At 57.8% G+C, this 13,723-nt stretch overlaps 1 protein-coding gene across 7 annotated transcripts in view; it reads right to left on the bottom strand.

Moving 5' to 3' along the window:
• Positions 1-2,253: 2,253 nt before the first annotated feature.
• HECTD4 (HECT domain E3 ubiquitin protein ligase 4) overlaps positions 2,254-13,723 on the bottom strand; it is a 170,842-nt gene continuing 159,372 nt past the window's right edge. For 6 of the 7 annotated variants that reach the window (XM_053669735.1, XM_053669734.1, XM_037133514.2 and 3 more), the window contains 11 exons: positions 13,399-13,522; positions 13,009-13,199; positions 12,111-12,257; positions 11,141-11,260; positions 10,381-10,536; positions 8,641-8,744; positions 8,193-8,414; positions 6,070-6,236; positions 5,569-5,764; positions 4,821-5,043; positions 2,254-4,396 (listed from right to left, as the gene is read on the bottom strand). In XM_053669735.1, coding sequence (XP_053525710.1) covers positions 4,260-4,396; positions 4,821-5,043; positions 5,569-5,764; positions 6,070-6,236; positions 8,193-8,414; positions 8,641-8,744; positions 10,381-10,536; positions 11,141-11,260; positions 12,111-12,257; positions 13,009-13,199; positions 13,399-13,522 — 1,787 coding nt within the window. In that variant the 3' untranslated portion in view covers positions 2,254-4,259. Of the gene's footprint in view, positions 4,397-4,820; positions 5,044-5,568; positions 5,765-6,069; positions 6,237-8,192; positions 8,415-8,640; positions 8,745-10,311; positions 10,537-11,140; positions 11,261-12,110; positions 12,258-13,008; positions 13,200-13,398; positions 13,523-13,723 lie in introns of those variants that run through there. The other variant, XM_053669737.1, reaches the window with a different exon arrangement.

Here is a 13,723-nt window from a genome sequence, read left to right on the forward strand (position 1 = left end):
AAAAAGCGTGCTGCAGCTTTGTCCACTTACTGGCTGGGTGGACTGTTACATGTGGCAGGCTGGTCACGTTGGTTGTGGTGGTGTTTGGGCCTTTAGGTCCTTTTCTGTTCACTTGTTCTGCCAATTACTGGGGGTGGGCGAGGCTGTTTGAAATGTCTCTCATAATTGAAGATTATCTGCTTATAATTCTGTAAGTTTTCATTATTTTGATGTGTAAACATAGTTCCATTCTTGTTTAGTTGGCTCCTTTATTAAATGACCTATATTTGTAATATTTGCTCAGAAATATGCTTTGGTATTAACATAGCAATATTAATATTAGTTTTCACTCAGCTTTCTTCTGATTAGTGTTCGCATAGTACTTCTTTTTCCGTCCTGTTACTAACTTCATGCTGTTTATGTCTAAACACATCAAGTGGGTTTCTCAAAGGCTGCAGGTAGTTGGGTCTTTGTTTTCTGGGCCAATCTGACATCTGTCTTTAACTGGGTGTGCAGACCATTTACGTGTGATGTGGTTACTGAAATGACGGCTTTAAACATTGGTTTTCTGTCTTGTGCTGTTTTGTTTCTTCTTTTGAATACTTCTATGATTCCATTTTATCTCCTTTGTTGCCTTATTAGTTGTATAGCTATTATTCAAGTAGTAGCACTAGGGTTTATAGTGCACACCTTGAACTGTCACGGTCTGCCTTCCAGTGGTGTTATGCCACTTCACATTTGGTATCACAACACGCATTTTCTTTCCTCCCAGCCTTTGTGCTACTGGCGTACATTTATTTCTATATTTGGTATAAATCCCCAACGCACTGTTGTGACTCCCCTGTGGGATCGGCCCCTGTACGGGAGCTCGTCCATTGTGGTCAGAACCAGCCCGGCAGCCGGTCAGCCTGGGGGCCAGTCTCATCGGTGCTGTGCCGGCAGCAACCAAAGAGGAGGGCGCACCCAACCCACACAGGGACACCCCTGGAGCACCCAGCTCCGGCAACCAGGAAGACTGTGCCACAGTCCCCACCAGGCCACTCTGCCAAGACCCGTTGACATAGCAGGTCTCCCTGACCCACAGACACAAATGCATGGCCCTGGGAAACTGGAGGGATACATGCAAAAAAGTGAAACCAGACTCCTCTCTCTTGCTGCAGGTGGGGACCAAAGCAGGCTTACAGGTTGTATTACTAATCGTATTAATTTGCACTCAAGAATAAACTGCTTTGTGCACTCAGGACTGTAAACCTACTTTTGCCCCACCCTGTCTATACAGGAGTCAACTGAAAATGGATTAAAGACTTAAATATAAGACCCCAAACCATAAAACTTCTAGAACAACATGAAAGCAGTGAACTCTGACCTTGCTCTTAGTAATATTTTCTTTGAGTAGTTCCTTTGGCAAGGGAAACGAAAACAAAATAGGACTACATCAAACTAAAAGGCCTTGCATGATGAAGGAAACCAGCAATAGGAGCAAAAGACAACCTGCTGGGTGGTGGAAGAGAACTCGCTGGTGCTGTATCCAATAAGGAGTAATATCAAAAATATGTAAGGAATTCACATAACATGGCCAACAGACAAGAAGATGTTCAACATCATAATCATCAGCAATGCAAATTAAAACAAAGACCACCTCACATCTGTCAGAATGGCTACCGCCAAATCAGCAAATGGCAGAGATGTGGAGAAGAGGAAATCCTCAGGAACTGTTGGTGAGATTGCAAATTCTTAGGGCCTCTGTGGAAAAGTGTGAAGGTTCCTCAAAAAATCACAACTACCAAACGATCCTGCAGCCCTACTTGGGTATTTATCTGAAGGAATCCAACACTAATTTGAAAAGCTACACACACCCCTGTATTCATTGCAGTGTTACTTACAATAGCCATGGTATGGAAAGAACCTAAGCGTCAGCAGATGCATGGATAAACATGTATAAATACAGAACACTACTCAGCCATAGAAAATGAAATATATTCGTGACAATACGGATGGACCTAATGAAGAAACAAAAATTCATACATGCAGATGGGAGAAGGGGAAGGGGTCAGGAGGTACAATCCCCAGTTGCGAAGACTCACGGACGTGAAGCACAGCACAGAGGACGTAATCTGCGGTACCATGGCATCGGGTGGGTAGTAAGGTTATTGGGGGGAAGTCGCCTCGTAAGTTACATAAATATCTAATTACTGCTATACACCTGAAACGAATATTGAGTGTCAACTGTAATTGAAAATAAAAGTTTTTAAAGAGGAGATGATCACACAACTCTTCAGGTAAATCAAAATTAGATGAAGATTATTTATTGGTGAGACTTTTCCCGTGGTGAGCTTCCTTTACACAGCAATGGTGTAAATAGCATCAAATTGAATGGAAAGTTTGTTAAATGCAACCATAAATAATTATAATAAATATACATCAAGTAACTTTACAGCACACATGTTTTAGGGCCAAGGTTTGGACCTGTCCGGGCCGTGCTGTGCTCTCTGGGAGAAGCGGTCATGCTGGCGGCAGACACCTCCCTCACAGCTGTCACCTGATCGACGCTGGGCCAACAGAGCTTCCCAAACCCCTCGTGGGGAGGTAGCTGACAGAATTCCAAGTTCATTCAGTGGAAGGGAAGGATCGGAGGGAACCAAGAATTTAAAAATACAGGAGGAAGAACCACTCCCAATAAATCCAAAAGCTCTTTCATTATGCAGAAATCAAATAAAAGGACCCTTGTCAGGACTGCCTCCTGCTGTGACGTCCAGGCGAGGGGCTGCAGCCCCAGAGGCAAGGGCCCACCACACCCCTTCACAGCAGGGAAACTGCGGCACTCACCTCCGGACTCTGATCCTGCATCACGTGAGTGATGCCAGCGATGCCACCGACGGTTAATCCCGGTTTATCTTTTCCTTAGGTTGGGGGGGCTTTCCTACAATGGTCCTTAATGCAGTTCCTAAGAACAACCGGGGGGGGGGGGGGAGATGGGTGCTAAAGGCTCGAACCCGCACATCTTTCCAGCACCCACGTGCCAAAGCGGCCTGCCAGCACTCACTCAGGACTTCCGATATTCACAATATTATACAATAAATACAGTGATGGGACTGTGAGAACTGGCAAGGCCCACAATGACAGTGTCCAACAGGATGCATGTGCTGCTCTTGAACAAAGTACCACTGGACAAAGACCTATTGGGGCACAAATGCACCGGGCAGTGGGGGAGCTGCAGCAGCCCAGCCCTGGCACGCACACGGGGCGGCGAGGGGTTTGCTGGGTGGGCCCAGCCAGGGGAGAAGGACCCCCCTTGTGTCTCCATCTGGACCTGAAGGTCTTCGTCACTGAAGCGGACCCCAGTTGAGCAGAGCACCTCAGACAGCACTTCCTAAGCTGGGCGAGGGGCCCCTTCCTCAGCCCCTGCCTCTGAACGCTGCGTGAGCAGGGGCCCTGTTCCAGTGCAGAGTGGGGTCTGCTGGGACCACGTGCTTTCCCATCCGGTCGGTCTCCAGCCTGTCCCTCCAACTCCAGGTGTCCCACGACTCCTGGAGCTGGGACGCACCTGGCCTGGCTCTGTGAACTGATGTTGGGAGCGAACCCTTTGGTCACCTGCTCCTGAGCAACAGGGGGGAAACCCAGACCGGGCCCCCGAGGAGACGGAGAACAGAGAGGGTTGTCTGGGTGGGAAGGGATAGGGGGACCATGGTGGGCTTTTCCTCGGAAAAACCCAGACCATTATTAACAAGGCTCTAAAGCCGGAAGATTAACAAGAAAACCTCCCACGTTTGGGTGACTGGCCTAACCACATCAGGATGGAAGAAGGCCCGCAGGAGCCGTGCCCGGGAGGAGCTCCAGCTCCAGGCAGCAGGGGCAGGCCTGGCCACAGGCTTGGTGGTCGTGCTCTGCAGAAGGAACGGGACACTGAGTGGCCGATGGCATCTCACCGCCAGCTTCCTATTGGGTGGTTCTGTGATGTGGAACCACCTGGGGCCTGAGGGCATCGGAATCCAGTGCCCAAGGACAGTGTCCAGGAAGATCTGAGTCACCAACTGTCTGGGAGCTAAACTACCCTACAAACATACCATAAACAGGTAGCAAAAGAACCAACCCATCACAAAACGTACAAATACAAAGGGTTAAGTCTTCCAGGAGGTCCTGGCATGTGGACAAAAGTTTAGAAAAGCAAAATGTTGCCAACTCCTCCCACAGGGCCTGGAGGGACGTGCCCAGCAGTGGCAGGCTTTCCAAGCCGGCAGAGCAGTGCCTCGGTGACAGCCTAGCTCTGGAGCTCCCCGCCCTCAGCCACTCAGGGGGTCTTCGCGGTAGTGAATGGCACAACGGAGCTTCTCCAGCATGACTTCCAGAGAGGAGTACTGGGGCAGCTTGACCATGAACATGCAGGTCTCCACGCGGATGTAGCGAGAGTCTGGGGAACCTACGGAAAAACGGGGCCAGCATTAGAGGGCTGGGCCTGCGGCTGGGCTGGGACCCCAGGGAGGCCTGGCTGGCCCCTCCCCAGGGTTGGGGCAGAGTCTGGAGAAGAGGCAGACACAGAACTGCCGCACGGTACAGGCGTCAGACTGCCGACCTGTGAGGGACTCTAGTTGTGGACGGGTTTGTCTGACAAGCAGAGTTTTGTTTTGATTTTTAAATTACTTTCCTTCATTTTAAAATTAAAAGATTAAAACATTTCTGGGTTTTTAGCTGTTAAAGATATTAGAAGATGTATCAATATTGAGCCTGTGTTGCCACTTGGGGATGGTCCGGTTTGGAAGGCACGGGACTCCTGCCAGCCTCTCCCTCGTTCACACTTGGGCTTTAGTGTCCCCACGTGGGGCATGACCAGGGGAGGACAGTACCTGCGGTGCCATCTGGAGGGGCGATCTTCATGGGGTACGGGGGCACATGGGCCGTGTCAGGGCCCCCGTCTTTGCAGGGGCAGGTGAACGGGATGCGCTCCTGGTTGCAGGCGAACTTGATGAACTTGCACAGCTCCTCCTGGGCGAACATCTCCAGCGCCCCCCAGAAGAACTCGATGTGCTGGTCCGTCTCCATCAGCCCCACCTGGTACATGGTGTGGGCCTGGGGAAGAAAGGCCCCCCGGACGTGAGCAGGTCTGGGCCTCTGCCAACCCAGGGCCCCTCCCGGTCAGGCCTAGCCCTGGGACAGGTGTGGCAGAGAAATGGGGGCCACAGGACACGGGGAGGTTTCCGTGATGACACCGGCCACAGTGGCAGTGGTGTCGGAGCTTGTTTGGGGGCCTGTGGCCTGGGCACTGGACCCGGCAACAGGGCTTATAAGCGTCTGACCCCTCAGACCCCACTGGGCAGGTCCTGTCTGTTCCACTGGAGGGGAAGTCACTTGTGCAACGGATGCCAGGGCCTCGCTGAGGGAGGTGGGCCCGGGATGAGGAGTGGAGGGGTCTGGGCAAGAAGGCTGACCACCTTAGAATGGTGGCTCAAGGCATGGGCTCTGGAAGCAGGCAATCTGAGTACGAAGTTTGACTGCCACAGCTTCTCCCACATGTGAGGACAGTGCCAGGACACAGGACATCTGGGGACAGGCCACTGCTGATGCTGCCTGGTGGCCGGGCCCCAGGCTACTGACCTTCAGGAACTCGAGGTTGATGTACGGGAGGCCACAGGTCCGCAGCTCCATCTCCAGTGGGCTGAGCGTGGTGAGCAGCTGCAGGGGGATGACGGAGCCCAGGCCCGCCCGCACCGCCGCCACGCACTCGTCATTCTGCAGCTCCCGCAGCCGCAGGCTCCGGATGGCTGCGGCGTAGATGTCCTTGTTCTCCCACCTGTGGGGCCCGGGGGACACAGGTGAGGGGGAAGGCCAAGGTGGTGCGTAGGGTTGCTCCTCTGGGCCTAGGGACCCAGATTTCCCTGTCCCGGCAGCTGAGTGGAACCCTTGGCTGCTGGTGTGTGTCCCCCCTTCAGGGCCGATGTTTACTTAACATCAAAGTCCTTTTGCAGAACGGCGTTCTCCCTCATTTCCCCCCCATGGGCGGAAACTGCCCATCCCCGGACCTCGCCCCTGGTGCTGCTGCCCATGCCCAGGTGCCAGGCGGCGTGGCCAGTCCCCTGCCCACGTGCACACACTCACGCCACAGGGATGTGCCGGCCGCGGCTGCACAGCTCCACCTCCTCGCCCATCATGGTCAGGTAGGTGAACCGGCAGCAGGGCTTGCTGGGGCTGTCGGGGCTCTCCATGGCCAGATGCTGGGAGGCAATCTCGGCACACAGGGCCTCCAGCTCGGTCTCGTCGTTGATCTGGAACACAGAGGCAGCTGGAGACTGACCGCCCACCGCTCCCAAGGCCTCCGGGAAGATGGACCTGGGATCTCCCGATGGGCAGACACCAGGCACAGTGTGGGCAGGAGCTACCCTTGGCCGTAAAGGAGGGGCACATGGCATGGGCCTGGCCATGCCAGCCACCAGCTCAGTGAGCGGCACATGAGATCCCAGGTGAGAGGCTTTTCCTATTGCTGTTTGAGAGTGTGTTGGGAGGCTCTAGCAGGGGAGCGCAGCTACTCGTATGCCCTTGACCGAAGACCGGTCCTCTCCTCTAGGAAGGTTGTCCTCTTCGACCGAGTGCGCAGCTTCGGGAGGGACGCACATGGGTCGGTGAAAGAGGAAGGGGACACCTGCCTAGCCAGCCAGATCAGCCGAATCAACCCTGGCGATCAATGGGTGACAGATGTCGCAGCCAGATTGCCCTCACATCCTCCTGTTGCTGTTTGGAAGCAGCTGCTGCCTCTCTCCCTGGAGCGGACGTGGTGGTGACACGCACACCTTGTCCTGCAGGGGGGCCTCTGGAGACCAGTCGCTGACGCCATCCTCTGAGCACCCAGAGTCAGCCTTGCCCGAAGCCACGTCTAGGTGTGTGCATTCAGTTTTAAGAGCAAGTCGTGTAAAAAATACTTTTCTAAGGTGGTTTGGGTTGGGCTTCTTGTCCCTTGCCGGCAGAGGGCCCTGACTTATTGCCTCTCTGAAAGGTGTACGGGGCTCTTCCACCCTGCGGCGCCCCCAGTTAGGCCCCACAGGACGCCCATGTGCAGGCTGGGCTACTGAAACGACAGGATTTGACCCAGAGAAGACCCTGCAGCCCTGGGGTGGCGAAGGTGCAGGCAGGGCCTGAGCACGTGCGTGCCTGTGCAGCAGCAGCCCCGGCCCCCCAGCCCGGGGGCTCTGCTCTCCCTGGTGTTTCGGAGCGCTCTGGGGCCTTGCCCATTCCCTGCCTTGACCAGACTATCTGCCTGGACACTGTCTTACATCCCCTGTCTGCCCAAGGCCCAGGCCGTTGCCCACAGCCGGGAGGATGTCTCAGAGCAGGGCCTGGAGGGTACTCGCAAGTCCCCAGCCCGGCCCGTGGGGGCGCTCTGCCTTCACACTTCTTCCTCACCGCTGCTTCTGCTCACTGCCATCCAGTGTCTCGGCTTTTCTGCTCCCTTGTGCAGTCTGCCCTCAAGTGGCAGCTAAGGGGACGACTACAGAGGGCCTGGCAAAGCCACTGACATCCTCCTTTAGCTGAGGTGTAGCCTCAGACTAAAGGTGTAGACCCAGGAGCAGCCTCAGACACAGCCAGCTCCCCTGTGAGCAAGGCAGGCAGCCCGCAAAGAGGAGAGGCTAGATCAGAGGCTACAGTACCCCCCGCTGGGGCATTTTGGGGGGGCTGTGGAGTGCCTGGTGCCCCAAAGCTTTCGGTGGGCCAGCCATGGCTCAGCAGCAGCCTGGGCACCGGCCACACCCCTCCAGGGCCTGGTCTGTGAGTGCAGACGGACGTTCAGATGCGGCTGTGGCCTCACTATCTCTGTGGGTCACAACGCATGAGGGGAGGGATACAGAGCCCCATTCCTCCGGCCTCTCTGGCCAGTCTCAGGGGGTCCCTGGGAGCTGACCTGGGCTCTAGGTGAATCCCTGCAGCAGAGCCTGCTGTTGACACTGGGTAGCACTTCCCACCCTGATATCTCTGCTCATTCGCTTGCCAGGAGCCCTTCACTTGTGTCCCTGGAGGCCCAGTGGGCCTGGTAGGGTCAGAGCCAGGCGGCCGCTGTCATCAGGGAGGAAAGACAGAGGCTCTTGTCCCCATGAAGTAAGCTCTCTGGGAGATCCTACCAGTCCTCAGTTGGAAGCTCAGGTCCCCTGAGCCACTGTGGCAGCAATAAGGGTCCCACGGGCACTGCTCTGGGCCCTGCTGTCCCCCAGAATAAACGCGCTTCCACTTACGCTCTCAAACTTCTTGACGTAGTTGTAGGTGAGGACGTCTGCCTCCTGAAGGTCGAGGTCGGCATCCAGGGGCTCACCCACCAGTGTCTTCCAGAAGGAGGGCAGGAGGTCCAGGGGCAGAGGGACGTCTGCTCGGATTGCGATGCCCAGCAGCTGGCCCAGGAAGTGCAGCAGCTGCTCCTCCCCATAGGTGATGGGGCTGGGCGTGAGGATGTACTTGCCCTGGATGGGAGACACGGGCCAGGTGACTGCTGCGTGCCTGGGAACAGCCAGTGAGGCGAGGGCTGCTCCCCCCGCCCCCGCCCCCTCCCCCCGCCCCAGCCCTGCAGACCATGAAGGCTTGTGAAAGGACAGGGAGCTGAGGAGGACACACCCCAGGAGCCACCGCCCCTCAGGGTCCGACTGCCGGGGTGCTGGCCTCAGTGACCCCAGGGCTCAGGAGCCTCACCTTGTTCTTGTTGACAGCTGAGCTGGGGCACAACAGGAGGAGGGACAGCGAGGAGCTCTGCAGCTCCTTGCACACCTGCCACAGGAAGTGGCGGAAAGAGCCGCCTGCAGACAGACGGAGCCCTGTTAGCACCGCAACCTGCCAGCCTCCCTGCCCAACATGCCGCGTCTACGCCGGAGCATCAACTCCTTGGCCGAGCTGACTGCAGCTGCGGTGGGGCGGAAAGAAAACTCGCCCGAGGGCCAGCAGACCCGGGGGCAAATCCTGCCTCGATGCTTGCCAGATCACTTCATTCCCTGAGCCAGCCTCAGCCACTCAGTCAGACGGGGACAGCAACTGCCCACGGCACAGGCTAGTTTCAAGGATTCCACAAGGTCGAACACGGACCTCTGCGTGGGCAGCTTCCGGCTGTGAGCCCACACAGGTTTGCCAGCTTGTGTGGTCCACATCTGTCCCCTGTGCTCAGGACCAGGACCCTGTTTTACCCAAGGGTGCTCCCTCCGAGGCCCGGGTGCTCAGTGTCTGTGCGGTGAATGCACAGTGAATAGACAGACGCACGAACCCATGCCAAGGGTGCTGGTCAATTATGAACTTCCTACGGCTGCCATTCCAAACGCACCTTTGGTTGTCTTGCAAATTCCTCTTTGGCAGGGCCTCCTCTAACCTGTGTGTACATTCCCGGGCAGCGCCCCGAGGTTAGGAGCCTCTGAAGACAACTGCATGCTTGGTCAGAGCCATGTGGAAGACTTGCTTGGGTACAGATGTCAGGGCCTGGCCCTTACTCAGCTTCCACGAAGAGGCAGGAGATTCCTGCCAGCTGAAGCCACCAAGTTCAAGGATGGGGCTTTGGAATTGGATAGACCTGGATTTGAACCACAGGTAACTGCTGCCTGACCTTGGAGAAGCAACTTACCTTGCCAGTGGCGGTTTACCTATCTGTGAAACGGGACAACACTGGTGTCTTGGGAAGCTCTGGCACTTGGGGGAGTGCAGCGTGTTGTGGGGGGCCTGGCGCATTCAGAGCCCTGTTCTTGGAGAACACAGGGGTGTCTCCTCAGGACACCTCAGTGCCAGCTGAGACGCCGCTGCCGGGACGCCGCTGCCGGGACGCCGCTCCCAGGGCCAGAGCAGGACGGGAGACAGGGCTCAGGCTGCTGCGACAGCCTTCCCCTCCCAGTGGGCCCGGGTGAGGAGCCGGTTTCTCCCCCATCCCCCCCCCATCAAAGTGGGAGAGACTCCTGAATGTCTGCGACTACACGTGACTGAGGGGCCGGGAGGGAGCATTTTCTGAGCTGCCGTCCTCATTCTGATGGAGGGGAAGGACAGAGGCCCCATGTCCGTCAAGCGCTCCCGATGCCTGCCTCTCATAGGGCACTTCCGAGCTTTCAGTACAAGCGTCCCCTAGCCAGGGGGTCCTCTGGGGAAGGCCAGCCCGCACTGAAGCATCCTCCCTGCACCCACCCGATCCCTGACCAGAGGCGTGGTCCCCAAGCCTGGATGGCACTGGGTTGAAGTCCCAGACCAGTGGCAGACACAGTTTGCATCAGGGGGCAAGGGCAAGTCTTGGGGGAGCTGGACTTGGAGGGGCTGGATGTGATGGTCGCCCTGGGGGCAGGTGGCTTTGACTGTTGTGAATTGGGGAGATCACAGGCAGTTTAGGCGAAAAACTACCTCAGAATGTTACTGAACACAGCCTCCACCCTGGACGGGCTGGAGGAGGGCCTGCGGGGCGCCACCTACTGGTGCCGTGGACTTCCTCCCCAGTGAAGCGGATGTTGAAGGCATAGGTGGGGTCGCCGCCACTGGCCAGTTTGACACACAGCTGAGAGGAGGGCACGGAGGCCAGCTGCCGGGCAGCTTGGCAGAAGTAGGAGTTTTCGGAAGCTCTGATCTCCCCTGGAAAGAGAGAGAGGTACAGAGAACGGCTGCCTGCACCCCTCCCATGGCCGTCTGGGGTCCTTTCCCCACAGGACAGGGCCTTGCCAGGCCCCTGCCTTCCTCCCAGCCTCCCCTGCCCCTGGTGCAGCCACCGTGCCCGCTCTCTGCTTCCTGAACGTCTTCAGATCTCTCCTGCCTTGGCCGCGTGGTGCCCTCACGGAAAGGCCTTCCTGGTCCTCCAAGCGTCGGCCCCTGCCCCCCTTCCCTTGTCTCCAGGGGAGCTTGTCCCCCGCCCCTCAGGCCCCTCTCTTTGGTGCCAGACCCCCGATTTTAGCAGGTCCACGGCCAACCAGAACGAAGCCCGCATGTGCCACCGCCCCTGCAGGGAGGTGTGGCCGCCAGACACAGGGGTCTCCACGGAGGCGCAAAGGCAAGGCTCCCCTTCCCCCTGCTGCCGCCCGGAGTGCAGAGCCCACAGGGGACTCTGAAGCCAGCAGCCGCAGCTGGGACTGGAGGGCACAATGTCAGAGCAGCCGGGCGAGGGAGGGGCTGTCACGGGAGCCCTGCGCCTCCTTCTAGAGGTTCCTTCACGCGACTTCCCGGTCCGTGCGGCGAGCCTCACCTCCCACGATCTCCAGGGGGTCCAAAGTGATCTCAGGCGCCGCGTGGTCGGCGGTCCTCTGCACCGTGGCGTTCAGCACCCGGTTCATGACGGTCACCTTCGTGTCGTAGAAGATCAGCCCTGACGGAGGAACATGGGAGAGAGGCTGGGAGGGGGCCGCTTCCTTTCTTTCCCCGTCATCCCCGAGGCCCGGCCGAGGCCCTGCTGTCCCCGCTGCGTCTGTCCAGTCCCTCCTGGGCCCCCCTTTGGGCCCCTGGGTGGGCTGTTCGCACACGCCCCGCTGGCGGGGGCGTCAGGGGCCGGGACTTCTGCAGGTCTACCCGAGTATCGACACGCGAACTCCTGGACTCTGTCATGTCCAGCTAGCAGAAAACGGAACCCAGACACACAACAAACAAAGGCTGGCTGTGGCATTTCCTGAAAGAGCCAACAACAAAAACCACCCACGTGCCTCCCAACAGAGAGAACACCAGGCCCAACTACGGCACCGGCACAGCAGGGAGCGAGGCGAGCAGCCCCGTGTGTGCCGACCCACGTCTCCAAAGCAGGTGGTCCAACAGAAAACGGAGCTGCTTCAGAACAAGTACACGCAACCCACTGTACACTCCGAATAAAAACACGACCAAGGAAGCGTGCGTGCGTGCGTGTGTGTCTGTCTGTGTGTGAACAGAAACGTCGGAAGGACTGACAGTCATCTGTTAGTGGCCATCTCTGGGAGGCAGGGATCTGAGCGCAGAGGGTAAGTCGGAGCTTTAACTGTGAATCTTTCCAATAGTCTGACACTCGTTTGGGAGGTCTCCTTTTCTTCAGAGAGTACTGCTGCTTCAGGGCGCGGTGGACCTGCCCTCAGCTGGACTGGCTGCTCCAGGGGGGACCGAACGGCAAGTGTAAGGCCGGGTGTGGGAGGTCCTCGGGGGCAGCGGCCTGACCCTGCTGGCGGGATGGCCCGGTGGGTGGGGAGGGCACTGACCTTTGGCCTCCTTCAGCAGGGCGGCGATGCTGTGCGTGTGCGTGGGCGTCGGGCGCAGCTCCACCAGAGGCAGGAAGAACGTCTCTAGGGTGGTGTTCAGGGACTGCAGCAGGGCGAAGCGCAGGCGCAGGCTCTCGACCGGCACGTCTGTGGGGCACGGGGGTGGTCAGGCTGGGGTCTGAGCCAGGCGAGGCTGAGACTCCACTGGTGAACAGACTCGGGTGGTCCCTGCCCCTGGGGAGGATGGCCAGCAGTGGGCGTCTCCTGGGGCCCAGGAGGATGTGCAGTGGATTTTGTCTCCTGAGGTGCCTGGGACAAAGGGGAGGCCCAGGTGGGCCAGCGGGAGGCCTTGGCTCTCAAGGAACCCAAGGTCCCCTGCCCACCTCTAGGCCATGCGGCACTATGTACTATATTATCTTTTAATTTTTAATTTGGAAATAATTATCAATGCACAGGAAGTCACAACAACAGTGTACGGTCCTGCGTGCCCTTCCTGCGACGTGACGTCGGAGCTGGGAAGCTGGGAAACAGGCACACTGCCCTCTACTTGCCTGTCCTCACACCTGCGTCCTCCCCCCTGTGAGAGGCCAGCGCCGGGACAACTCCTTGCCCACAGTCCCCTTCACGGCGTCCAGGAGCAAGGGCTCCAGACACATGGCTCAGCATGGGTGGGCAGGCGAAGCAGCAGCCTGACGTACACGTGGAGACAGGTGCAGAAATGGGCCCAGGGGCCAGCTGCCAACATGTCGTGATGGGTCACTTCACAGGGGTGGCCTTACAGAGAAGGACCTTTTCTGTGTGTGTGATTTATGTGCATGTTCCTAGTGGCATCGTGGGGCACCTGGACAAAGCGGTGCACCGGGCTATCCCAGAAAAGTGTTCCCCCAGGGTCACATACTCAAGAGACAGGCCACTCTGGGGTCGGTGGCGTCCACGGGGTCCAGATACACCTCATGGGGATGGAGGCGCGCAGGCGTGATGGCCAGGTGGCGGCACAGCCTGTTGATGTACTGCACAAGCGCCACGTCCATCTCCAGGGTCCACTTCCGCGAGGCCTTGTGTGCGTGGCGGACATCGATGCAGGCGCACCTAGGGGGCAGAAGGGCAAGGAGGGTCCTCCAGGGCCACGTCCAGCTTCCAGAGGCTCCTCGTAAGACGGCCCTGTCTCCTGGGCATTAAAAACAGGGCAGAGAGAACGGCTCCCCAGGAAGTAGTTTCTTGCGATGCACCCGTGGCTGCAAACAGTTTTCATAGGACGTACCAAAGGGGTTGAGGAGCCACCTCTCACCTTTCGAAGTGCAGGTCGTAACCACAGGACAGAATCGCCCTCCAGACGCTCCGGATGTCTTGCTTGGCTCGGTCCACCACGAACTTGTGGAACCCCTCTAGGGTCAGGTACTTCTCCTCAGGGACTGACGGAAAGTGCCCACAGCGTTAGGGACTTGGTGGGGACTGCGCGCATTCCATTGCTCTATCGCTTCCTCTCTTTCAGGGCCCGACCCACCCGACCCCGTCTCCCACCACTCAGGGTCGTGAGCAGCCCTCTCCGCCCAGTCTTGCCGGGTGTCTCGGAGCTGCAGCCTCACGTCATCTGTCCAGTCACCAAGTGGTGC

Source organism: Artibeus jamaicensis, unplaced genomic scaffold, assembly GCF_021234435.1.
Source record: "Artibeus jamaicensis isolate MK-2021 breed Jamaican fruit bat unplaced genomic scaffold, CSHL_Jam_final contig_525, whole genome shotgun sequence".
Taxonomy (NCBI): Eukaryota; Metazoa; Chordata; class Mammalia; order Chiroptera; family Phyllostomidae; genus Artibeus; species Artibeus jamaicensis.